A 25,906-nucleotide genomic window follows, 5' to 3' on the forward strand; every position below is an offset into this window, starting at 1 on the left:
GTGTTTGTTGCAACATATAAGAAAGGAAATAGTACTTAAATGAAATGATATTCAGAATGACAGTATGTCAGTATGATTTGTTGAGCGAACACAGGTTTAGGCAAGTAGATGCCAACTCGTTCATTCTCTTGGCCCTGCCCTGACCCTTATTGATGGTATTGGTAACAGAGAAAGCTGAGTGGATATAGGGAACTGTCATCTAATGAAGGGATTGAAGGGAAGCTCATCACCTCTGTCATTGTGAAGTATTCTTGGGAGGAAGATTGTTTTATTCAGCCAATCACAGTGCGTCTTGTGTTTTATTCTGCCAATTTTATTGTAATTGCCAGACCCATGAAATGGGTAGGCCTACATAAGCAAATGTCGGTCTGTCTGTCCTGGTTTTCTATATAAAGGGTATATATGATGATGACATGATGATGACATGCCTACAAAAGGCATGATGTCATAAATGATGATGACAGACAGGGGGTCTGGCACAACCAGGTTGACCTGGTCTAGTTTTATTGTAGGCCTACAATATCGACCTACTAGTCTAATATGACAAGCGGCACTTTCGCCCCAACAGGTAGGCTGTCCCGGACAAAAGTAGGCTACAGTTGCTCAACTTGTGGTTTCCATTCGATAATTTCCAACTCTTCCATTCAAATGTAAAAATTGTTGTGACAGAGGACATGTGTCAGTATCTCACAAATAAATATCTTCACTCCAGTGATCTGTGGCACTTTCGACCCCATTCTCCCCTATGTACCTATTCCTATGCAAACTTCTAATAGCCTACATTCTTCAATCAATCAATCAATCAATCAATCAATCAATCAATCAATCAATCAAACCCATTGAATGTAATTTTATCAATGAAATGGAGGGTATGGGACGGGGTAGCCTGCCTAAACGCGTGTTCATGGGTGTTCACGTTAATATACATAGGCTATCCTCGAAAGAGTCGGTATTTTCGGAGAATCTTTGTACTGGGCAAGGCAACACAATTTAAAGTCAGCCCTCTGAACCCGATTTTAGCTTTTCTTAGTGCAGAAGTTACACTATAATTGGTGACCTGTCTGATTCTGTAATGTGTTGTGAATCTGAAAAGAAAACAGGTGACGTGTTTCCTGTTCTGTTCGGTTAAGTTAGGTCAGCTAACAGCTTGGTCTTTTTTATTAAAATTATTAGGCGATTAAACGATTCTACAGGATTCAACAAGCAAAACACGTGACGTAGACTATAAATCTAAAGGCAGATAATAGCATACAGAAGCTAAGCCTCAGTGGCTCTGCATGGCTAAATAAAATACCTAGGTTTTAAATATTTTGAGTCTTGACTTTCAGTGATAGCTTACTGGACTTTAAATAAGGCAATGATGGCGTTTTGTTTATTTGTTTGTTTCTTGTTGAAAATGTGACATTTAGGCCAGGGCCTACAACAAATAAACTATAGGCCTACAAATATTTATAACATTTCCTAATACTTTTTTTCCCATACTAAAATACGCAGACGTTTTCCTTGTTTAAAACGATATGATTAGATATGCTACATCATCCCTAACATTAATCAATAATCGCTGATTAATCTTAGAAATTTGAAAACAAAGTAAATATGAAATGCTAGTGTTTGTTTGAGAGTGCGTCACAGAATTCAATAGGTCACCAATATCGGTGGAACATTGTTTCCCACCCTGCGCCGGTCGCGAGTTTAGAAACTCTAGGCTTGCTAAGGGAAACCACGCCCCGCACTCATTTTTGAAGCTTGTGATTGGCTGAACCGGAGGTTGGGAGCGCTCCGTTGTAGTCACTTGGACCGCGCGAGGTGCACCAAAACCCAATTATCATTGCGTTTATCGTGCGCTTGCCCAGGCCTTACGGCCTGGGCATAAATATAACGATTGCATTCACCACGGCTTCGTAACTCGCGCGGCGCTCCGCCGGCCGCGCGGCCCTGGCCCGCTCTTCGCGCCCGAGCGCCGCAGGTCCGCTGGCCTTCGCGCCGCTTGCAATGTCGTGGACAATAACTGAAAACGAGCGCTCCTTCCCTTAGCAAGCCTAGAGTTTCTAATCTCGCGCGCCGGTCAGTAACTACACGGCGCGCGGTGATTGGACGCGGCGCAACGTTGTCACCAGGGCACCAATCAACGTGGGCCACGGTAAGATTTTTGCTGTGTACTTTTCCCAGCGGCGCGCTGCGTCAGTCAGTGTGTATTGGAAGCGGATGAGACCTGCAAGAACCATGGGACCGACTTTACTAGGTAGGTTTATTCAATGTTCCTATTTCTGTTTGGTATGTATGTACAATGCAAGTATACGCTGTTAATTGCAATAATGTATTAAATTGTATTTTGTATATCTGGATAGCTGGAATAGCTAACGTGTACGGCCAGTGGCAAAGCATTCAGGCCTCTGTTAGTTGAATGGGTTGATAGTTTCTCATCTATGGTTCATGTTACTTAATTTAAAACGTGACCCCTGCCCGGTTAATTGTTTTTGAGCTGTATACGTCTGGTGTTGGGTAGCCGTGTGTTGTTTCTCTGTAGCCCTGTGTTTTATGGTCTTAATAAACAACGACAACCCCAGATTGAAGTTGATTTCTTTGTGATGTTGTTTATTCTAGGTGTGTTGGGCTGTTCCCTGGTCCTGACAGTCCAGGGGTTCTACTCAGCTAGTGATGATGTTATTGAGCTCAATCCCTCCAATTTCCAGCGGGAGGTGATCCAGAGTGACAGCCTGTGGCTGATTGAGTTCTATGCGCCATGGTGAGTGGATCATCTGCTGTGGGGAAAGTTGATTATGATCCCAAATAATAGACACACTCTTCTTAAGCACACATGCATACAGTATCTGTGACTTCAATGAATACATTCCTTTCTATTGTGTTTGTGTCTTTGCATTTGCTTAATAGTTTGCATTTTAAAAAGTTCTGATAGGTCTGAACTCCACCATATGGACAATATCACAGTTATTATTTAGAAAGATGTTGACTTGTGGGTATGATTTTCACAAGGTGACCTTTCATTTTAATTTTGTCACCCATTTGATGGGGTCTGAATTATGTGTTTTAATAGCTGTACCATTTTAAGTTGTATTTGACATTAGTCTTCTCACGAATTACCTGTGCGGGCTTAAATGACACGTCTACCTTACTCTCCGTCCTCGTTCCAACTGTCTATCCATTGTTTTTATAACGATTTGCCTATGAAACTGCAACATTTTCAGCCTTTGAGATAGATTTGTATACTGTGTGTGTTATTTTGCATATCTATGTCGATATGAATGCAGTATGTCACCAAACCCCAGTGCCAAAAACTACACATACAGTACCTCCACTGTTTAATCTTCCCAGGTGTGGCCACTGTCAAAGCTTGACTGCTGACTGGAAGAAAGCAGCCACAGCCCTAAAGGTAAATTCAATACAAGCATCAGTAAATGTATGATAATGTCTACCTGTATAGGAGTGAAGAGTATCTATATAAAATGAGGGGGATTTTTAAGGCTCTACTCCAGTCCATAACACTGAAGTAAAACAATTTGCAACATTGTTATTAGAGGGTAATGGACAGCAAATGCATCCTACAACTTGTGCTGTTTTGTTCTACAGGGTATTGTCAAGGTGGGCGCCGTGGACGCAGACCAGCACAAGTCCTTGGGTGGACAGTATGGTGTCAGGGGCTTCCCCACCATCAAGATCTTTGGAGCTAACAAGAACAAGCCAGATGATTACCAAGGTAACTTTAAAATCCTTTTCTCCGAAAAGACAGACCTGGCTAGTTTAGATTCTGCCACTGCATCGTCATTGGTGGTGCATTATTAAATACTGTAACTGATTAGGCAGTAAGATATCCTGCAGCTTGGTTAAATAAACGGTAACCTTTGCAATCCTTTCCTCCATCAGGTGGACGCACTGGCCAGGCTATTGTGGATGCAGCCCTGAATGCTGTCCGCACTCTGGTGAAGGACAGGCTGAGTGGCAGATCTGGAGGCTCTGACTACAGCAGACAGGTACACAAACCATTCAACCTCAGCATTGCCTTGTTGTTTGACAAGGACCATACCGTCACCAATACATGTAATTGTCTACTTGGCTTTGGCCATTTATCATGCATAAAAGCAAACCATTTTCCCTCAATGGTTTTATTGTTTGATTTTGCATTTGTTTACATTTTCTTGTAACTATCTAAAATGTTAGGTTCAAGGTTTTAGATAACTTAATTTAAAAAATACCTAATATTTTATTTTTTATAGCTATATTATCATTTTAAATCTTTTTATTTGGAGACCCACTTGATATGTCCTCAGTGCCCACCAGTGGGCCCCAGCCCAGCATAGATGTGCAAAGTGCAGGAGGATGACCCATGTCCTTTTCTAGAGTGGTGGTGGTGGTGGCGGCGGCGGCAGTGGCAGCAAGAAGGATGTTGTGGAGCTTACCGATGACAACTTTGACAAGATGGTGCTTGGTGGCAATGAAGTGTGGATGGTGGAGTTCTTTGCACCCTGGTGTGGACATTGCAAGAAGTGAGTTTAAGTGACTGCACTGTTCCACATGTCACACAACTACGTTCTACCTAATCTACCAGCTCTCAACATTCTTTAGTTAGTTGTAAATTGCAAAGTTGTACTATACAAGGTTTCCTTCCATAGTACAGTTCTTCATGTTTAGAACATGTGTACTTCCAGTTTTTCAGGCCACCAGAAGTGCAATTTATTTTTACTGTATACTCGACATTGTATTTATTTAGCAAACAAAGGACGTCAATTGGTTAACTGATTTGTAACTGTACTAGTCTCTTGTTTCAAATTATGAGCATCTCATTTTGAAAATGTGCTTAATCATTTTCTGGACATTAAATCCTGTCTTTTGTCATCAGCCTTGAGCCTGAGTGGGCAGCTGCCGCCTCAACCGTAAATGATCAGACAAAAGGCAAAATTCGCCTGGGAGCTGTGGATGCTACTGTCCACCAGGGCCTTGCCAGCCGTTATGGGGTAAGTGAGAATCTTTATGAATTTATAGCAACCAGCAGTGCAGCACTAGTCTTAACATACAGATGTAGACTACATAGAGGGATAGATTAGCATGTATAAAACAACTGCAGGAGTCTGCACAGCTCAGGGCAAATCCTATTGCCCATTCCACAAAGTGCAAGGGTTTAAACATCAACTTGAGGTGCCTTGTAGTCATGGTGGCAAAAGTAAAGGGAAATTCCTCTATCAAGCAACAGTAAAGTCGTTTACCAGATGGAAGCATAACTGATTTCAATCTCCCTGTGTGGTTGGCCAAATTAATCTCTGCACCGATATATTGTACTAGGCTAGCAGCATTAGTGGTGAATTGATCCCAGGTATACTGTATGCACATCGTTTTACCAAATGGATGCTTGCAAACCAACCTGCAGAGTAGGGATGAATATTGATATCATATCATGCTCACAAGACGAAAAAGGGGTTTTATTTAAAAATTAAGATTATAAGACAAACTTTTATCAGTAGGCAAGTGTTCCCGCCAGTCCAATGTTTTATTATCTCAATTATCTTGTCTTTTGATCGGACAGCTGAGTTGTTGTTCTTTTACTCGGTTGACGTAACTTCTTAAGGAAGCTGGAGCATTTTAGTTGGTTAGTCACTCACTCATGACTGAAAATATGTAGAGAGCTGGCTGTTAGAGTAGCTCATTTTACTCTTTGGGTAAGCAACTTGGTACAATTACAAACACAGTAGACATAGTGGAGTCAAACTTGATAGCAGCAAAGCAGCTAAATGCTGATTAGATTTGATCCACGTCTGCTTCATAAGGCTACTGTGTCGTCGTTGTTATAGTTTGTTTAAAACATTTAATTCTTAATTCTTTGTCCAGATCCGTGGATTCCCCACCATCAAGATCTTCCGTAAAGGGGAGGAGCCTCAGGACTTCCAGGGCGGTCGGTCCCGTTCTGACATTGTTGCCGCGGCAATGGACCTATTCACTGACAATGCTCCTCCCCCTGAGCTGCTGGAGGTTAGTGCTGCTGTGTACAGGACAGGTTATTTGTGCACATTTGTGAAAGCCAGGGGTCTTCAACGTTTTCAGGCCAAGGACCCCTTAACTGAGAGAGAAATGAAGCAGGGACCCCCTCTACATGATGTAGAAATGCGTTATGCAGATTTTCATCGACGTTTCACAGCACGGTCATCAGTCTATGTTGGATTTGTGTTACCGTTAAGTCTTCCAACCTACCTCTCCATCTTTCCCATCTTGTGTTTTTTCTTTCTTTTTTTCAGACATTTAGCCATTTAGCCTTCAATCGTCGATACGTAGTAAACTTGACCTTTCACTCTGTACTTGATCTGCTCTTTTTTTACCTCTACACCAAACCTCTTTGCTGAAAATTGCCGATCTACAAGCTCTCAATGCCTTGCATTGTGAGGCGTTGAGAGCTTGTAGATCTGCTATTTTTGTCTAAAGTTCTCCTCAGAAACACGAGGGTTCATTTTAATTTAAAAATAATTATCCTATCACAAGGAGGCCCCTCAGTAACTCTGAGGACCCCCTAGGGGTCCCAGACCCCCTGTTGTAGTCCACTAGCTTACAGATAATGGAAGCTAACAAATAAAACTAACTAACTACAACCCAGCATCAAATAATGAACACATTTAGTTTTCAGTCAACGTTTTGAGAAGTGTTAAGGTACATTGCTTTTTTTTGTGTTATCATACGAATAGAAATGTGTTTGTGTGTGTGTCTCAGATCCTTAATGGAGACGTCTTGAAGAACACTTGTGAAGACAGCCAGCTATGTGTCATTTCTGTACTTCCCCACATCCTGGACACTGGTGAGGTCACACACTGATTTGGGCAGTCACACCTGGCCTAGGTCAAACTAAGCTGAACTGGATATGATTATGTACCCATTGGCATCGATCGAATTGATTCATACAGGATAAAAGGGTACGGTCGGGGGCCCACATGTGCGTCTGAAGCATGCCACGTGCTGTTGTGTGGAGCTCGACTTGGTTGAACATTGAAGGGTTTGACGCCTCAGCATGCGTTGGTTGCTCCCCTTCAGTTGAACATGTGACCGTACCCTAAAGCTGTGTTATAAGATTCTCTTATCAGATCGTTTCAAACATGCACACACTATTAGATTTTAAAATAATGGGGCATCACATACTGCTGCACACACTATTAGATTTTAAAATAATGGGGCATCACATACTGCAGGACTTTATTACGGACTTGCCTGAAAACAGCATCTTAGATAATTTCATCTCACGTAAACAATTTACGGAACCGGAATAATTTGTAGTGGTGATGAGTTGTTGTGTTTGTGACAAGAACACAGTCTATAACTTGTGTTCTCATAAATGTCTCGCTCCCGATCTAGGCTGGTGTATAGATTGCCCCCCCCCCCCTCGATACTAGGAGGGTTGTTTCAGACCTAAAATCAACCAGATTGTCTTGTAGTCTGAGCCCAGCTTATATTAACCATTCTCACCCAATCCCAAAAGAGTAACTGTAAACACTGGAAACCCTTATGAAGGTGGTGTGCGTTTCTGGTTCAAATCGGCTGCTGAGCCAATCAAATGAAGCTATGAGAAACTGACCTGGAACCGGAAATGTTTATGCCACCTTCTGGAAAAGAGAACTACAGTTCTGTCATTGCTGCACATTTCCATCTGCTCTGGCTTGTACCATCTTGCCCTCTGCAATACATTTGACCGGCTCAATGATGGCAGACAGACGACAGCAGTTAAACTAACAAGCTCTTTATTGTCTTGTGCAAAACAAAATCTTGTGCCCATAGAATGTAAGCGGATGGGACACGTCATTGTCTGACACGTATTGTAGGGTGACTGTGCCCCTATCATTTAAACAACAAATACCAGTTTGTTATTTATGGAGGAGTCAATTATACAGTGTGAAATTAGTTACTGACATCAAAAGCATCCGTATCATTCAAAACCTCTTATCCTTTGTATTTCGACCCAACAGGTGCTGCTGGTAGAAATGGCTACCTGGAGGTCTTGATGAAGATGGCTGAGAAGAACAAGAAGATGATGTGGGGGTAGGCCTGTCACAATTATTACATAATCGTCTAATCGCAATTATTTGAGATAATCGCAATTATTTTGCATAATCGTCATAATCGTCTTCATGTTGAAAAATGTGGAAAGTGGCAGAAATGGCAGATTTACAAGCTTACAACATACAGCATTGTAAGCTTGTAGATTAGCCATTGCCGCTATTTTATTTTTTTAAATATAAAATGATTAAATATGTCAATAATCTACCCTGTGCAGTTTGTGATTATGAAGCCTTAATGGCAAACAGAAATGAATCGCAATTATTTGTGTGACAATGAATCGTCAGTTTAAATTTATAATCATGACAGCTCTATGTGGGGGTAAGGGTTCTGTTTGTGAGGGATGATTATGATCAGAGGCCGAGGATGAGTAACTACAATGACTACTTCTTTGGTTGGTTCTTAGTTGGCTGTGGACAGAGGCTGGAGCTCAGATGGAACTGGAGAGTGCTCTGGGTATTGGCGGGTTTGGCTACCCCGCTATGGCCGCCATCAACACCCGCAAGATGAAGTTTGCTCTTCTCCGAGGCTCCTTCAGCGAGACTGGCATTAATGACTTCCTCAGGTAGAGAGGGCACTACAGCCTAATTGTTATAAATGGAATTGGTGTAACAGGGTGTCACTGGTACACAGCGTGATACTTGTCTGGTCTGATTGAATCCTTTGTGGCTCCTCTTTTGTAGGGATTTGTCTGTGGGCCGTGGCTCTACTGCTACTATTGGAGGTGGCGCCTTCCCCAAGATCAGCAAAGTAGACGCCTGGGATGGGAAAGATGGAGAGGTAGGTTGGAAGACTTAACGGTTAATAAGTTAAAAGAGTTGCCTTGTGTTTAGAGACCCTGCGATAACTAGAAAGTAGAAAGATTAGCGCCAAGTCACATCCAGTGTGTCTAAAGTTAAAGTGTACTTCACTTTAAAATGCGCAAGTGACCGAGTGGATTGGAAAGAAACTGTCTGCTTTAAAAATGTCAGAATATTCTCAAGAATGGGATGTTCCTGCAAGCTGTACTATATACAGTAATTCTTATGTTTCGTCTTGGCTGTAGAGTAGACACGAGCCAAATATGTAGACTTAAAAGGTGGCAAAAAAATATAGAAAATATACCTCACAAATCCATAAATGTGTTTGGACAGGAAGCTATGAGCAGGGAAGTACGTATGCTAGCCTACCTTATTTGTTTATCTATAAGTTTCATCTTGTGTCATTTGTCCTTCACAGCTTCCTGTAGAGGAGGACTACGACCTCAGCGACGTGGACCTCGACGACGATGAAGAACTTGGCAAGGATGAATTATGAGCCAAACGGGGCTGGGGCTGATCCAGACTGGCTTGTGGTTTGTTCCCACCCGGTCTGGACCGGCCAGGCCCTATCACAACCCGCCTCTCCTCTCCTGTGGATGAACGGGAGGCCAGGTCACTCAGTTACTGAAATACTCCAGAAGAGTCAACCTGAAGAGTCTTTTAACATCTTTCTTGTCAGTCAGAGGGGGTGGGGGGGAGCACAGCCTCCAGGGAACTCTGCTCACAGACCTGCTGAATGTTAAGACGCTGCACAGTTCTACTGGTCCCGCCCTCTGGGGAAGAGGAGTTCAGTTGAAGTTGTTTTCAGACATTGTTCTCTCTTTTCTTGTTTTAGCCAGCCCCCGTGTCAGCCATCTTATTGTGGTCGTTTTCAGTAAAGGCTGCATAATTGACTGAAACAATTGAAAAACTGTCTCACCATTACATGATCATGAAATCTGCCAATTAATCCAAATGACGTATTTTATTGGCTGTTGCAAATTGCTGTCGTCTCCTGAACACAACCGTGTGCAACCCATCTCCCCATTGTTCAGGCTCACAGCGGCAAAATAGAATTCCAAAAGGTCATTATAATTTGTCCAAAGAGATATGGCACAGATGAGATTTATCAAAATGATTTAAAAAATATATATTAAAAAATAAAATAATAAAGATCCATGGGCTAATTGTGCAGCCTTAATGTTCAGAAAACTTACATGCCCAACCTGATGTGACTTACTGTATGTATTTTTTGTAATTCATTTGTTTGTGGGTTTTTAATTCAGTGGTTGAGAGTATGTTGATGGTTCTGCAGCGTTTCTGTCCAGGACAAGAGATGGGGATACAGTTGGGAGTTTTTGTGTAGATTTTTCTTACACAACTTTATTTCAATTGCGTGAAAACGAAATGACATTTTTGTTACAAAAAAATAAAAAGGAATAAAAATAAGCACTGCCTTCTTATTCATGTAAACTGTCTTACAATATCAGAAATATAAAGATCACGGAGTGCATGCAATACTAAAGGCATATCGAGTACTGTTAGTTTTACCAAATAACGTTTCAGTTGATTTTCTCTGACATAACAAAATAGGAAGATACTGTAATACCTGCAAGTATAGTCCTATTGGTACAAATATGGCACTTGACAAAGTAAAAACACTTTAAAGTGAGAACATTTCAAAGTAAAGTATATACAGAATGGCTTAATTGAACATCATAATCCACTGGGCAGTGACGGAGGAGGAGGGAGCCACATCCATGCAAGATGGAGAACTATTTGATAATGTAAACATTAAGACATTTAGTGTATATGAAAACACCAAGTTGTCAGGCAATGTATGATGAACAGAACCTCTGTCAAGTTAACATCATTAGCTGTATGCATGCAGGTGTGGGTTTTGTCTGTGAATTTTGATTGATGCTCTAACAAGATGACAATTAATTAACCATGCTCAGTTGACTGAAACTCCCCAGGGCTCTGTCTTATCTATACTATCAATGGAATGAATGGATGCAAACTTAGGCAGAGCGCGAGAGAGAGAAAGTGTGTGTGTGTGTGTGTGTGTGTGTGTGTGTGTGTGTGTGTGTGCGCGCGTGTGCGTGCGCGCGTGTGCGTGTGCGTGTGAGAAAGAGGGAGAGAGAGATGGAGACAGCGATAATGTCTATTTCAGCATCTATCCGTCTCAGACAGTCTTTATTCTCAGAACTGACGAGATGTGCCCTGGTCAGATTGCAGTAGCCTGACGATGGAGGGGTCGCTTTTGGCACCTCTGATGAACTCTTCCAGTGACAGCCTGCCTGTGGACACAACACATTACAATTCAATTTTCAATTCAAAGGAGCTTTATTGGCATGAGAAACATACGTTTACATTGCCAAAGCAAGTGTCACAAATAAAATAAAAACAGTTGAAAATGGGGAACATATATACGACCTTTATTGAAGGATAAACCCCTTGAGATGTAGCATCTCATTTTAGAGAGGGTCCATATTGAGCAAACACAAAACAATACATTACATGACATTACGTTACATACAATAGCACAATACATCCATACAAACACACAAGACAGGGTCTCTCCCAGAGGTTAGCCGCTCCCACCCCACCAATTCAACCCGTACATAGTGAAATTAATATGTATTCCACATCAGCAAAAGAAAACTAAGGCAAAAGCAGAAAACAAAACAAAATTAGAAACATGAGCATGGTGTTTGAAGGTGAATGAAAAGAGATTCTTTGAACAGGTTAAGGGAGGAAATTGATCTTAGAGAGCTTGGTAGGTCATTCCAATCGGCCGGGCTTTGAATTTAAATGCGCGTCGGCCACATACCAGGGTGGTGTTGCTGGGTACCTTAAAGTAAGGGTGGACTGTATGCCTTAAGTTGTATGGGGCTGTGTAAGGTTCTAAATATTGTTTCAAGTAAGGAGGATAGTTAGAGAAAATACATTTAAAGATGAACTGCATCCAGTGAAAATGTCTACGAGATTTAGGACTTAGCCAGTTAAGGGACTCGTACATTGAGCAATGATGCGTTCTGTAGGGGCATCTCAGGATAAATCTACATAGATTGTGATATGTTACATTAAGAGGGTAAAGGACTGTATCTGTGGTATTTTGATATACTATATCTCCATAATCTAATATTGGTAAAATTAGCTGTGATATAATTCTTGTTCTAGTCTGAAGGGTGAAGCAGTGAATAGAGCGGTATAATATTTTCAGGCTGTAGTTTATTTTCTGAGTAATTGAGTTGATATGAGTCTTAAAGGAGAGCTGAGGATCAAGCCAGAGGCCCAAGTATTTGAACTCCTCAACCATCTCAAGTGGTGTACCATCTGAGAATTTGAAAGATAAGGAATACATTGGGAAAACAGCTATGTCGCATTGTGACATTTTATATATATACAGGGTATAAAGCTTTTGGAACAAATAACAGCATTATTTTTTCTCAAAATGCATTTAAAGGTAGCAGCTCTGTTTCATACTGTATAGCAGTAGGTCTAGATGTCAATCCATGGTTTATAGTCCTTAGGGTGGTTGTGTGTCTAGCCTTCTTTTGTCGCAACAGTTCACAAATCTTGCTGCTGTGTACGAACATTGTTGTATTTCTCCCAATAGGTATGGGAGTTTTCCAACATTGGTCATGTTTTCAAACTCACATTACAGCCTATGTCTAGGGCAAACTCTTATTTCACAAAATAGCTGGTGGATAAACTGAGAAAAAAATACAAGGCTTAATATTATCCCAGGATGGACATGGAGTCTTGATCTTCTGACATGGTGCAATAATCCAGCCCCTCTTTGACTACGGAGTCCACGTATGGTATCGTGACGCCCCACAAGCCCTGAAAACTAAACTCCAAACAGCCCAAAATAAACTAATTAGGGTCCTACTTCACCTTCCCTATCAGACTCACCTCACCGCTACTCACCAGTTAAGAGTGGGGTGGCTCAGAGTAGATGACAGAGTACAGCAACTTGCAATGGGCCTGGTGTACAAGATACACTACACCACTATGATACCCAAGTACCTGTCAAAATACTTTATAAACATTAAGGATGTCCATAATTACAACACCAGAGGCAGCGCCACAGATCACTTTCAACCCAGAGTCAAAACCAACAAAGGGTCAAACTCTTTTTTCTGCTATACCACCAAAATGTGGAAAGCCTTACCGAAGGTCATAAAGGAGTGTGGATCACTAGCATCCTTTAAAATTGCCCTGAAGAATCACTTACAGGCAGCAGCCATTCGCAACTGGTAAAAAACTAACCTAGCCCAACCCTACCCTCCCCTGCCCCTTCTTTGTATATACTGTTTATTTAGACTTACTGTTTTTTTTTGTTTTTCTTTACATATCTACTGCATAGTACTGTGTTCTATTTGTCTGTCATTCAATGTTATATGAGATACTTCAATGGTTTCCAGTGGAAATAAGCTTAGTCTTTTCATGGATCTCCTTTTAGTAGACCTTGTACCAGTGAACTGTACCGTCATGAAACTGTACCTTTTCCTATGCAAACTTCTAATAAAGTCTTCAATCAATCAATCAATCAACATGGTCATTTTTTATTTAGTCCAGCAGGTGACGCTGTTGCATCAAATTTAACTGCTTAGCCAAGAATTCAAGCGTGCTGGATTATGGTCTTTCCCCCCTGACTTTAGTAGCAGTAGTCTAGATGACACCCATTAGTGTCCAATAAACCATAAATACACCATTTGCTGGGGTCCCCAGCACAATGAGGAACATTTAAACCTTTTTTTTACCCCAGCTATTTGAAAATGGCCACTCTTACTACTTGCTCACAACGCATTGCTATGCTTTGAGAGCTTGTAGATTGAAAGAATGCTAATAGTAAATCCTCTGTTATGGAGGTCCCTGGCACACAATCTTCTCAAATGGAGGTCTGACATATGAATGTTATTTAAGGGCCTTGACATGGACATTTTTGAGAGGGTTGACAGTTTCCAAGAACATTCTTGTGACCACACCCAGTCTAGCAATGACACGTCAGAGTTACATTCAGCCAAACCCCAACCCCCCCTCTCTCTCTCTCTCTCGTCATGTGTGTTAATGTTGATGCATTGAACATCAGAGTCCCTACAGTATCTTTTGCCTTTTCTATCAAAACTCATCAATAGATATTCACAGTCAGTGTGCTATGTAAGTGGTGGCCATAGATAGCGGAGTGGTTAGAGAGCCGGCCTGGGCAGCCAGTAGCCTGGTAGACTGATAACATGGATTCACTCACACGTTCCCCTCAGTATCTGTAGAGTATACTGTATCTGTATACTACTGTAGAGCATTGGTTCTCGACCTGTGGGTTGGGGTCCCCAAATTATTTTGGGTGGTCCCCAGATGATTAACTTTATAATGTGCAACGTTGTTTTCTCACTCAACTGTAAACAAACCAACATGAAGTGTAAGTGTTTGGAGTGTATTATGCACAAGTGTTAAGGACTCTAAAATGACAAATTAAACATTGGCGAAATTGTCAAATTGTCAAATATTAGAGGCAGAAATTGTGAAAACGCGAGGCGTTGTGAGCATGTAGATCTGCTATTTTCACAATAGTACCAAAGCTGCGTGACTTCAGCTGGTTAGTTCATGTTAGGAAGATACAGTGTTAGGTGGGTTTGGTTTGGCTGGTAGATGTAACATCTTCAAATTACAATGTGCAGAGTTTGGATGGATTTATGCTGTTTTTTTTTTATGTGTATTTTGTTCTGCTTGTCTATTCCATGGTTGCTTATAGTTGGGGAAACTAGTTAGCTCCCACACCCCAAAAAATGGTGCTTCAGCAGTTTGTCAGTGGTTCTTTGAGATGGTTGTGGTGCTATATAGTATTTCAGTGGTTTCATATTGACATGCAAATGTGTCTGTGTGTCTTACCATCATTGTCAATATCCATCTGTCTGAAGATCTTATCTGTCCTTTTCTCTGGTGTTGATTCATCTTCAGGCATCTTCATCACTGATGACACCATCTTGTATATTGCCTGTGTAGAGGATGGGGGATAAATGAGCATTTCCATGATTCTACAGGGGTCTTCAATGTTTTTCAGGCCAAGGACCCTCTAGCTGAGAGAGATTAAGCAGTGACCCCCCGCCCCCCAAATTGTACAAAATTGTGCTGCAGAGTAAATGTTTTTCATAGATTTCCTAGATACCTAGCTTCATAGAATTGTTTAAACTTGACCTTTCACCCTGTACCTGGTCAATTTAATGGTCATTTTTATGTAAAAACATATAGCCCTAGAATGGCTGTGATATTACTTGGAGTAATATATTGTCCTCTAGTTTCATAACCATTTGAACGTTTTGGCAGAAAATGTGTGTTTAGAAGAATACTGCACTTTTCCACCAGCTGCACACATTCTCTTCCCGCAACATTGCTGGACCCGAAAATGACTGCTGGACTGAACATATGAAAACATCCTTTGGGAACAGTCTATGTTATATAACAAACTATTGACAGGTGCGTTGCGATTGGTGCGGGGTAATTAATCGCCACTTGTCAATTGTGTGCCCCAGACGTACAGTATGTGCTCCCCAAAGCATGTTTTCATATGTTCAGCGCAGCAATCATTTCAGGCCCGTAGGGGGAAGAGGATGTTGTCAGATTGTGTTACAGATTAAACATTCATTGATTGATCACGTTTCAATCTTAATAAAAGAACATTCTAGGGCCACAGACACAGCAGTTAAATGAATTGCTAATAAGCATTGATCTTACCTTTATTTAACCAGGGTAAATCACAATGAGATTTAGATCTCTTTTTCAAGTGGGGCAATGCTTCATACACTTACTTATTATACTATTATACACACATTCACACCTGGGATCTGGCCATTTACAAACACTGTATGGTTGTTACTGTATAAGCAACTTGGGCTTGTTTGTAGTTGCTTATTAGGACTTCCTTCGTAATGTTGTTTAAATCAGTGGTTCTCAAACATTGCGCGTGTGTGTGTGTGTGTGTGTGTGTGTGTGTGTGTGTGTGCGTGTGCGTGTGCTCATGTGACCTAGTCGCAGTTTATAATATTCTATTATTCAAAGTTTTGTATATTCAATGTTTTGTTATGCAAAAAAATTGCAAATGCTACAATGCATTAAGGAGTATAACACAAATAATAACAAAAGCATAATAGTCAGGGCCACTTTGACCGGTGGAAATGTGTTTTTTGACATTCATTTGTGTCCTCCCAAACCTAGTGGACTGAGCTAATATTGATATGGCCCAGGCATGCAGCAGTCCAGTTAACCATGATGGAAGAGTAAATATAGCCACTTTGATAAGAGGAATAAAAATAGAAAGGGCAGCCTGTAATCCATGATGAAAATATCATATGACTTTAGATTTAGAAAAGGAACAATAACAGCTATAAGTAGAAACCTTAAATATTATTTATATTGAGTATTTAAAAAATAAATATTGGACAATTTGTTCTTGGATTTATTAGGCCCTGTCTGCATTCACTGTAGTTTTAACATACTGAGAATTGTTAAAACTTATTTATTTTAAAATAAACATTTTAAAAAGTTCTGTTCTAATACCTAAAAATGCATTCAGATTACACACTGTTTCTCAACCTCAAGTAGGTATAGTAGGAGTATATGATATACATTTATATTTGTAATTGTTTATGCATGTGGAGATCCGAGGGTCACGTAACGCACTAGCACTGCATTGGCATGCTTTAATACAAGCCTAACAAGCCATAGTGCTTTCTTGTGTTTAAAATCCTCTTTAGCAGACCTTGTATTGAACTGTGCTTTCCTGTGCTTGTTTTTGCAAACTGTTATTAAAGTAATCAATCAATCAATCAATCAATCATGATGATGTCAAGATATAACGGATGTCTGTTGGACATGAGACTTTAAGCTACAGTGTTTCTGACCGCAGTAACGTCCATGCACTCTGTTTGGACATCTCTCGCTTCAGACAGTTTTTGTTTCACCCACGTCTCCTGACATCATTAGATCACATTATAAATGCTACTCCTGTTCTAACATTGTGTGCTTTCACTTTATGCGTACATTGGTTTTGTAGCTCGAATAGCATTCTGTGCACCTCACGCCGGGGGATGCAGGCTGGCTCTTAAAGGTGACGGCACCTGACACCGTGATTGATTGGTTTTACTAATGTAACGCCCCAAACACACCCATGACTAATTCAGGGTCCTTTATGCCAGGAACCCACATTTAGCATCTTCTAGATCGCTGTTTCCCAAACAGCGGGTCGGGACCCATCGTTGGGAAAAATCTTTATGGGTCGCGAATAAATATCTCCTGTTTTCTGTATAATCCTACATTACATTTTTGTAATATATTATTTCAAAAGATTTGAAAAAGTTTAAACCACAAAAAAGTACAACTTCTCTCATCAATTAAAATCACACCCGTGTGAACTGAGCGGTGGTTCCCCCCCCCCCCCCCTTCCCCCCTGTGTGTGTGTGTGTGTGTGTGTGTGTGTGTGTGTGTGTGTGTGTGTGTGTGTGTGTGTGTGTGTGTGTGTGTGTGCCTGGTCTGGCCTGGCCTGAACAACAGCGCCCCTCCCTTAACATGTGTGGTCAGAAAAGGTTACTGCAGGCTACAGACAGACAGACAGACAGACACGCAGACAGACAGACAGACCCACACACACGGCCACGTATAGGAGCGTTGTGACCACCGCTCAAAAACAAAAGTATTTAATAAATAAAATAATAATTTCCATGAATTATCTTTTTTTTTAAGAAGTAGTGTAAAGTGGACAAGCTCCACGCTGTGAGCTTGTAGCGTAGATCTGCTATTTTCACTCCCATGCAAACATCTAATTTGTCTTTTGGGTCTCGAGCTAAATGGTTTGGGAACCACTGCCCTAGATACCACAATTGTGCCGGACACACCCCCAGGGCAGAAGTGAAGACCATGCACCACGGTGTGAAGTTCAACTCCAAATAGAGCAGGGAGTCTTCAACGTTTTCAGGCCAAGGACCCCTTAGTTCAGAGAGAGATGAAGCAGGGACCCCCACAACTTTTTCATAGATTATAGTTTCATCGTTTGACAGCACGATCATCAGTGTATTTTGGATTCATGTCAATTTGTGTTTTCAGATATTTAACTACTTGAACTTAGTCTTCTCTTTTTCACCTCTACACCAAAGCTCTTTGCCGAAAATAGCCGATCTACAAGCTCACACGTGTTGTGAGCTTGTAGATCTGCTATTTTTGGCTAAGGTTCTCAGAATATTGACGCTAGGGTTGAAGTAGTTAATATAAAAAAAATCCCAGACCCCCTGTTGAAGACCCCTGAAATAGAGTACAAATGGAACAAAGGGTCCATTTAGTTCCGTTTGTACACTCTTCAGAGTTATAGTTAATTAATACTGGGATTTTATAGTGTGTCCTCTGAAAAACATTTCCCCACCTGCACGATCTCCAGCATCTCTGCACGGCTGATGTATCCGTTACCATCCAGGTCATACATGCTGAAGGCCCAGCGCAGCTTCTGTTCCAGGCCGCCACGGGACGTCACGCTCAGCGCAATGATGAACTCCCGGAAGTCTATGGTGGCGTCGCCGTTGGTGTCAAAGGTGCGGAAGACGTGCTCCGCGAACTTTGACGCATCTCCGTACGGGAAAAAGTTGGCGTAGATCTTCTTGAACTCCTCGACGGTGAGGTGCCCCGTAGGGCAATCCTTGAGGAAGCCGCGGTACCACTCCTGCAGCTCATGGTCCGAGAATTCAGTGTTTTCCCTCAGGTCGTTCAGGACCTCAGGACGGAGTTTGCTGTTCTGTTTTCCCATGATGCGATGCTCTTTCACAGACAGACAGACCTGGTCCCCTACAATACCTCTCTGCTCCAATGGACCTGGTCTCCGACACTACTCTACTCCCCGACGTCCCCCGGCTGCCTGGTCGCCTCCGATCCTGTGGGAGAGATGAACAATGTTCTCATTAACATCCTTGTGTGAATAACATAAATGATTCATTGGCCCAATAAATCCTCACCTGTATATGCAGCGTATTATAATAAAACTTGTGTGAAAGATTAATTACGGTGAGTCAAGTGGTGATTTCATCTGAGGGGGATTTATATGAAGAAAAAATATAAGATTACAGGCTACAATATCCCCCTCAGTGGGCAGAGAAGTGCTGTAGTCTTTGAGTGGATGCAGTTTTAATCATCCGGCATTGATCATTTATCGACCATTCACAGCGTGGAGGATGGATGCATGTCTTAAGGCATAGTAGGTCTCAGTAAAGATAGTTTCTCAAAGGTCAGAGGGATACAGGTGGCCATTACGTTATGAGCTACATTTATCAGCACATGTACAGTAGCCTACATACTACACAGGCATAAGTGTCCACTGATATCTGGGATAATCAAGTATGGTGGCTTTGAGTTGGTATGTGATGGCCAGTTCTCATTCATACCAAGCCTAATACAGATACACTCTGCATCTGGCTGAAAAGTGGATAAACTCAAATTCAAATGAAAGGGTACAGTATATGGTCTTGATGTGCAGAATCATGTGGACAATGTATTCCTTTTGCCTTTGTTTTTTTGAGTGTCTTATGTAAATTTTGTCTCCATGGTAACATTTCGAACATTGTGTTTATTTGTGTTATTTGTAGTGTGCGAGCGTGCGTGCGGGTGGGCAGGCGGGTGTGTGTGTGTGTTTGGGGTGGGTAGGTACGTGTTTGTGTGCTTTCGGTTGAAATTTCTCATGGGGGTAGTGGGAAGATTAACCACGTTTCCAGCCAATTTTCTTCAACAGGCAATAGCAACAGCCAGAGGCATTGATACCGTGAAATATCGCATTAGTAGGAGCCATTAAAAATAACATCAGAGCTGTACATGCGCAGCTGCGATGGTAATTTGAAGCCACGGTGAACAACATAGAGGTAATACCACCCAGAATGAGGTTCAATTGTCACATCACAGGTTTACAGGTGCAAGGAAGCAGGTGGAACCGTAACGCTCTATATCATGTTGTAGTATTCCATGAGAAGAGAGGATAGAGGTAGAGTGAAAGAGATAGAAACAGGTTGAATTAAATAAATAAGATGTGTACATACTGTTTACTGTGTGTTAGTTGATATATAGGCTATATGGTGTATGGACATTGGCATCATATGACTTTCATCACAAAGCAAAGAGTTTAGCCTGTTATTGCCTCTTATTTTTTTCTTTCTTTCTTTGCCGCAAAGAGAACAATCTGAGGAACATGACCTCAAGCGTTCTTTAGAGATGTGTGTGTGTGCTGTGTATCTGGGTGGGACAATAAAGAGAGACGTGGGAGTACAAATCTAGTAACGCTGGAAATCGTTTCTGGTTATACTAAACAGGCTGCTCTTCCCATTTGCACACAGCATGAGTTTAATGACATATTGATCCACCTGAATAACGTCTATCTCGCCTGTCTATGTTACCACGGGAGCTCATTGGAGAGAGAGACAAAGAGTCACAAGAACAGTTAGTGTCTCTCTTTTGTCCATGTTCCAATTATTGAAAAGCCATTGGCGGAGTCTTTTATGTGCACATGCACCTCATTTCTCATACAGCCGCGTGGATGTAATTTCCGGCAATTTCATTAATCAGAATTGTAGTGCGCTGTGGTGATTAGAGGGTTGGGCAGATTTTGGAGAACAGTGAATCGTTGAAAGTAATGCCCTCCCACCCACTCACACGCACGCACGCACGCACGCACGCACGCACGCACGCACGCACGCACGCACGCACACACACACACACACACACACACACACACACACACACACACAGAGTCGTGCAGTGTCCTCTTCCGTCATTATATACAACAAGATCCTTCCCAACCAAGCACAACATGCACGAACACACACAGCCCTGAGATCCATGCCCCTTCGGATCTAATGTACAACATGATCCTTCTATCCAATCACGCACGCATGCACACGCGCGCACACACACACACACACACACACACCTTCCGTCCTAGCATGCAACAGGATGAGAAAGTAGGCAGTGCCTCTACAGCAGTGGTTCTCAACCTGTGGGTCGGGACCCCCAGGGGGGTCCCCAAATAATTTTGGGGGGTCCCCAGATGATGAACTTAATGTGCAACATTGTTTTCTCCCTCAATAGTAAACAAGACGAACATACAGTTTAAGTGTATAGAGGGTAAATACACATTTCTAAAGTGACAATTTAAGGACTTTTTAATACCTCTAAAATGACAAATGAAACATTGGCCAAATTGTCAATCATTAGAGGCAGAAATTGAGAAAATAGCCGATCTACATGCATGTAGATCTGCTATTTTCACAATAGAACTGTGACATACAAAATCTAATGCCTCAACTCTTAGTGCTCGTCAGGATGGGGGTCCCCGGTTCAAATATGATTATTTTGGGGGTCCCGGCCCGAAAAGGTTGAGAACTACTGCTCTACAGGACAGGGTCACATGGACTTTTCCAGGACAGCTCACTGCGCTGCTGGCGGAGCTGGGACCAGACATAAATACGGGCGTTGCTATTTATTCCCGTTTACACACAAACCCACATGAAACACTACAAGAAATTCCATTCTGGAAGACTGAAAAGTGCTGTGTTGATGTTTTACTGGGCCTCTGTGTCGTGATCCCAAAAGGAGATAGTATAAATAGTTGTTCTTACAAAACTGACAAATATAATCAAATGGAAAAACTATCACTTCTGTGACTTCTCCGTGGGTTGACTAAACGGACTGGATCTTTTCAAGTAATGTCTTCCCTCCCCCGGAATGATTGGGCAACTGCGCCTTTCATAAGTAGCCTACACTGAATTTGATAAAGAGAGCAAAGGATGGGAGGATAGTTATGGCAGCAATTCACAAGGTGAACTTTTAGGCAGGTCTAATGGATAATGGTCGCCTCCTCATTGTTCATTTCATAACACGGGCCCATCTATAGCTGCCAGGAAAAAAACACTGATATAATTATCCCTCCCTACACATGGCACACACACACACAGACACATATGTAAGGCTGTGTTTGCAGGGCAGAATAACATTTTATGAGAGTTTCCACAGCTGGGGTATTTATAGGCGAATGTCGAGCTTCCATGTGAATTGTGCGCGTGTGGTTAGAAAGAGAGAGAGAGAGAGAGAGAGAGAGTGTGTGTGTGTGTGTGTGTGTGTGTGTGTGTGTGTGTGTGTGTGTGTGTGTGTGTGTGTGTGTGTGTGTGTGTGTGTGTGCACGCATGTGTGTGTGCGTGCGTGTATTAACCCATACATTGAATAATATGTAGCATTGTCAAGTTGTCATGACTTGGATCGCTGCTCGGCGCACAACAGCCCGTTGGGAAATTATCCAACGCCTTGTTGACTCTTTGCAGTTCTCCACAATTACACGGCAACAGGCTCTCCCTTGTCACTCTGTCACACTACTAAACTGCCTTGCTGCAACCCCCCCCCCCCCCCCCCCCCCCCCCACCACCACCTCCATGCATTGCATGGCTGCACGATCCACTTCTTCCATTGGGCCCCAGCCCGAATTATACTTTGTTGTGTGGCGGTTAAGCATCCCTTAGCTAATGAGACCGTTTCACAATGGGCTATACGAGCTCATGCCTTTCCTTGGCTCTCTCACACCATGTGGCACCCAACAGGCCCACTGGTGTTCTTGTTAAACCTTTGACCGTATGAGGAAATTATAATAATAATATAGTATGACAGGCAGGTGCGCCACTTGCTGAAAACACAACTGATCTCGGTGGCAAGCGACACCGTCATGCGGTGGAATATAAATTACGCTTGAGCCTTTGTAGTTTGTAACTCAGTGACAGCCAGAGAGAGAGAGAGAGAGAGAGAGAGAGAGAGAGAGAGAGAGAGAGAGAGAGAGAGAGAGAGGATGAGAGAGAGTGCAATGGGAAATTACATAGCCCACAGGCACCCATGCACTCATGATGTAAACACACAAACATGCATTAACCCGTGCGCACGCACACACGGACGCACGCACACACACACACACGGACGCACGCACACACACACACACACACACACACACACACACACACACACACACACACACACACACACACACACACACACACACACACGCGCGCGCACACACACACACACACGCACACGCACACGCTCGTGCAAATAGAGAGACAGCCATATGCATTCGTTTGACTTCCTTTCCAGTAGGTAGTAGGGTGGCAGCTCCATTAAGCATGAGCTGGGTAATCATTGTCTGTGTCACTGAGCTGTTGACAGTGTGCTCATGATTCCCCAGGACGTGCACATATAAAGTGGTGTAGGCCTATAGCAGGTCAGATCCTGGCTCTATGGTGTCAAAGGAACCTTTCCAGTGTGTGTGTGTGTGTGTGTGTGTGTGTGTGTGTGTGTGTGTGGGGGGGGGGGGGGGGATTCTCATCCTTTGGTTCATTCTTTCCACTACACTGGATAGCTGATCACTATAAAAGCAACTGTCTGCATCCCGTTTAACCATTTGGACAATTCCCAGTCTCCTCCCAGAATAGAATTGGCAGGGCATCTTAATGATGTCACGGGGTCACATAAGTGAACATTTCCCATCGAAACATGCCTGCATGATCTGCCACTGAGAAAATATTATCCTGTCCGTCTGTGTTGCCGCAGCTCCTTTTTTGATAGGAACGCAAATTGAATAAACTGATATGCTCGTGGTGGTTGGAGTGAAAACAGACATTCATTTCACGTGTCAGGGAGGCACGTTGTGCACAGGATGAGCTGCGTTGTGCTGCAGTCAGTTCAGCCCGGCTCGGTGCTGCTGGTCTGCTGGTGCAAATCCATAACGCGGGTAAAGAGTTTGGTCTCATGTGTCTACAGTTGCCGGAGAAAGGGTGAGAAAATGAGCTTTCCAGGCATTCTCGCTTTGGCAAGTGTTTCATGGCAGTTTCTCTCTGAACTGCTGTCAGAGAAAACCATACATAGTATAAAGATTGAGTCCCTTGACACATCAGTAGCCAAGGCAACAGGATAGTAGTGCTATACTAAGACTCAAGAGAGAGGGAGGTGTAACCGATGATAGGAGGCACAGGGCAGGAGCTCTGAGGCAGACCAACATACTGACTGTATGTTAGTTGTTATTATGCTGTACTGTACAGTATAATAACGAATACGATTTATTATCATTATTTCATCCTCAACCCATTCTACAAAAAAAGAAGAAAAAAACATACAAAAGCATAAAACAATATTGTGTATTTTTCTCTCTCTGCATTTTAGGAATTAAGTAGCAAATCTAGCAATTAATTAATGAATTAATTATTATATTTTGAATGTGCAAAGGTCAACCACCCAAGCCCTATTTTATACTTTTACAAAATCTGTAAGCACACAACGCATTGTGAGCTTGTAGATCTGCTATTTACTTTTTATGAAGGCAATAGAAGCTGTTTTCTTTAAGTGGATTTTATTTATTTATTTATTTATTAAGAAACATCAGGTTGGGAACATTTTGGTTGAAAATAATATATTGTAGATTGACGAATTACAACAAGAAAGTTGCTTGCTTTGCCTTTCATGTGTATAATTTATTTCTGTGCATCACTTTGTCATGACATAGAAAAGTGCTATAGCTATATGAACATGTTATTATAAACAATGGGATGTCCCATTAGACAAACTACCCTGACTGGCTGGCCGCACCTTTAATGTAACCAATACAGGCTAGGTTCGCCAAATAGCCTAAATGAAGTTCATCACATCAGCAATGCATCTCTTCCACAATGTAGTCTAACTCCTGCAACAGTTTTGTGCGAGTGTAGGCCAATAAAGAAAGTTGTCATATCATAGCTGGTCTATCTGGCAGGGTAGACTAGCCTACGTATTAGAAGAACATTTGTAATAAGGGGAAGAAAAGCCAACTTACCGCTTTACGAACTGTGTGATGATCTGGTAAGCCCACTCCTCGGCTGTAGAAATAGGCTACCGATATAACTTCGCTTATTTCACACCTACTCATGAAAGTCAAATACAAAAAACACTTTCAGATGGCCGAGTATAGTTGCCTGCCTCAACCAATAGGCTACCTGAACAGAGAGTTTCTTTGTAACAGGTTTTTAGGTTTAATAAGAAACGTTTTCTTTTTTAAATAGGCTATAATATAATATATTCTTTTAAATCGTTAAAGAGTAGGCTATAATGTCCAGGGCAGCAGTAGTTGTATCATTTTGGAGGATGTGGCATAGAGGTCGGTTTTCATTCGACTCGCCCAATTTCATGAGGGGGTTTTACATTTCGAGTACATTTTAATACACTTTGGTGTATCATGTATTATGCTTTCTCAGCGTAATTTGTTTATGAAAAGAGAGGAGCCTGTTGAAATGCTTGAATAAATGCAGCCGTTGAGATGGGCTGTGCATTTTCTACATCGTGGAAAACAATCCTGTGACCCCTCTTCACACGCAGAATGGAACATTCCATATTCGCTCCCGAGATCCGCTCTCTTCCATCCTCGTATCTTCGCTGTGTGTCATGGAAATGTGGAACACCATTTATCACACAATTTGGGGTTCTAAATTTAGGGTTTTCATTTCAGTGGGAGATTAAAAAAATAAATAGGCCTACGAAATATAGCTCCAAGAACCAATAGCCAAGCAGGAAAAAAATAAAATAAAAATAAATAAAAAAATAAAAGAAAGGGAAGAAGGGGGGGGGGGGAGAGAGGAGATTAAACAAAACAAATTGATTGATTGAAGACAAGAAGTTTGCATAGGAAAGGGTACAGTTTCAAGGTCAACTAAAAGGAGATCCTAGTAAGCTTTTCTGCTTATTTGCACAGGAAACCATTTAAGTATCTCATATAACATTGAATGACAGACGGATAGAACACAGTACTATGCAGTAGATAGGCCTATTGTAAAAAAAAAAAAAAGAAAGAAAAGAAAACATATATGTGCAAAAAACATATAGGTCTACAGTATTTACAAGGGTCCGGGGGGAGGGTAAGGCTGGGCTAGGTTTGTTTTTACCACGAGCGGCTGCGCCGCCTGGCTGTAAGTGGTTTTTCAGGGCGATTTTAAGGATGTTAGGGATTTACACTCCTTTAAGGCCTTCGGTAAGGCGTTCCACATTTTGGTGGT

The 25,906-nt window shown here is 42.0% G+C and overlaps 2 protein-coding genes across 2 annotated transcripts; one reads left to right on the top strand and one right to left on the bottom strand.

Moving 5' to 3' along the window:
- Window positions 1-2,180: 2,180 nt before the first annotated feature.
- On the top strand, window positions 2,181-10,271 carry pdia6 (protein disulfide isomerase family A, member 6). The gene is made up of 13 exons (XM_080743935.1): window positions 2,181-2,242; window positions 2,605-2,746; window positions 3,334-3,391; window positions 3,589-3,715; window positions 3,883-3,989; window positions 4,357-4,502; window positions 4,856-4,970; window positions 5,839-5,979; window positions 6,709-6,793; window positions 7,953-8,025; window positions 8,450-8,608; window positions 8,727-8,823; window positions 9,262-10,271. The coding sequence occupies exons 1-13, from the start codon at window positions 2,206-2,208 to the stop codon at window positions 9,337-9,339; spliced, it is 1,365 nt and encodes a 454-aa protein (XP_080600061.1). The 5' UTR covers window positions 2,181-2,205; the 3' UTR covers window positions 9,340-10,271.
- Window positions 10,272-10,391: 120 nt separating this feature from the next.
- hpcal1 (hippocalcin-like 1) lies at window positions 10,392-24,944 on the bottom strand. Its single transcript, XM_080743936.1, has 4 exons — window positions 24,694-24,944; window positions 18,241-18,742; window positions 14,721-14,826; window positions 10,392-11,122 (listed from the first exon to the last, which is right to left on the bottom strand). The coding sequence occupies exons 2-4, from the start codon at window positions 18,616-18,618 to the stop codon at window positions 11,025-11,027; spliced, it is 582 nt and encodes a 193-aa protein (XP_080600062.1). The 5' UTR covers window positions 18,619-18,742; window positions 24,694-24,944; the 3' UTR covers window positions 10,392-11,024.
- Between the last annotated feature and the right edge of the window lie 962 nt (window positions 24,945-25,906).

The sequence above is a fragment of the Nannobrachium achirus genome (genome assembly GCF_963921795.1).
Source record: "Nannobrachium achirus genome assembly, chromosome: 16".
NCBI lineage: Eukaryota > Metazoa > Chordata > Actinopteri > Myctophiformes > Myctophidae > Nannobrachium > Nannobrachium achirus.

Bases quoted from the DNA above. Each gene is read 5' to 3' on its own strand.
- pdia6 (XM_080743935.1), top strand. From the start codon at position 2,206: ATGAGACCTGCAAGAACCATGGGACCGACTTTACTAG. The intron at 3,990-4,356 runs GTACACAAACCA...GTCCTTTTCTAG, and splicing joins GCTCTGACTACAGCAGACAG to AGTGGTGGTGGTGGTGGCGG. The intron at 8,026-8,449 runs GTAGGCCTGTCA...GTTGGTTCTTAG, and splicing joins AACAAGAAGATGATGTGGGG to TTGGCTGTGGACAGAGGCTG.
- hpcal1 (XM_080743936.1), bottom strand. From the start codon at position 18,618: ATGGGAAAACAGAACAGCAAACTCCGTCCTGAGGTCCTGAACGACCTG. The intron at 14,827-18,240 runs GTGGGGAAATGT...TCCTCTACACAG, and splicing joins AGATGCTGGAGATCGTGCAG to GCAATATACAAGATGGTGTC. The intron at 11,123-14,720 runs GTAAGACACACA...TTGTGTCCACAG, and splicing joins GATGGATATTGACAATGATG to GCAGGCTGTCACTGGAAGAG.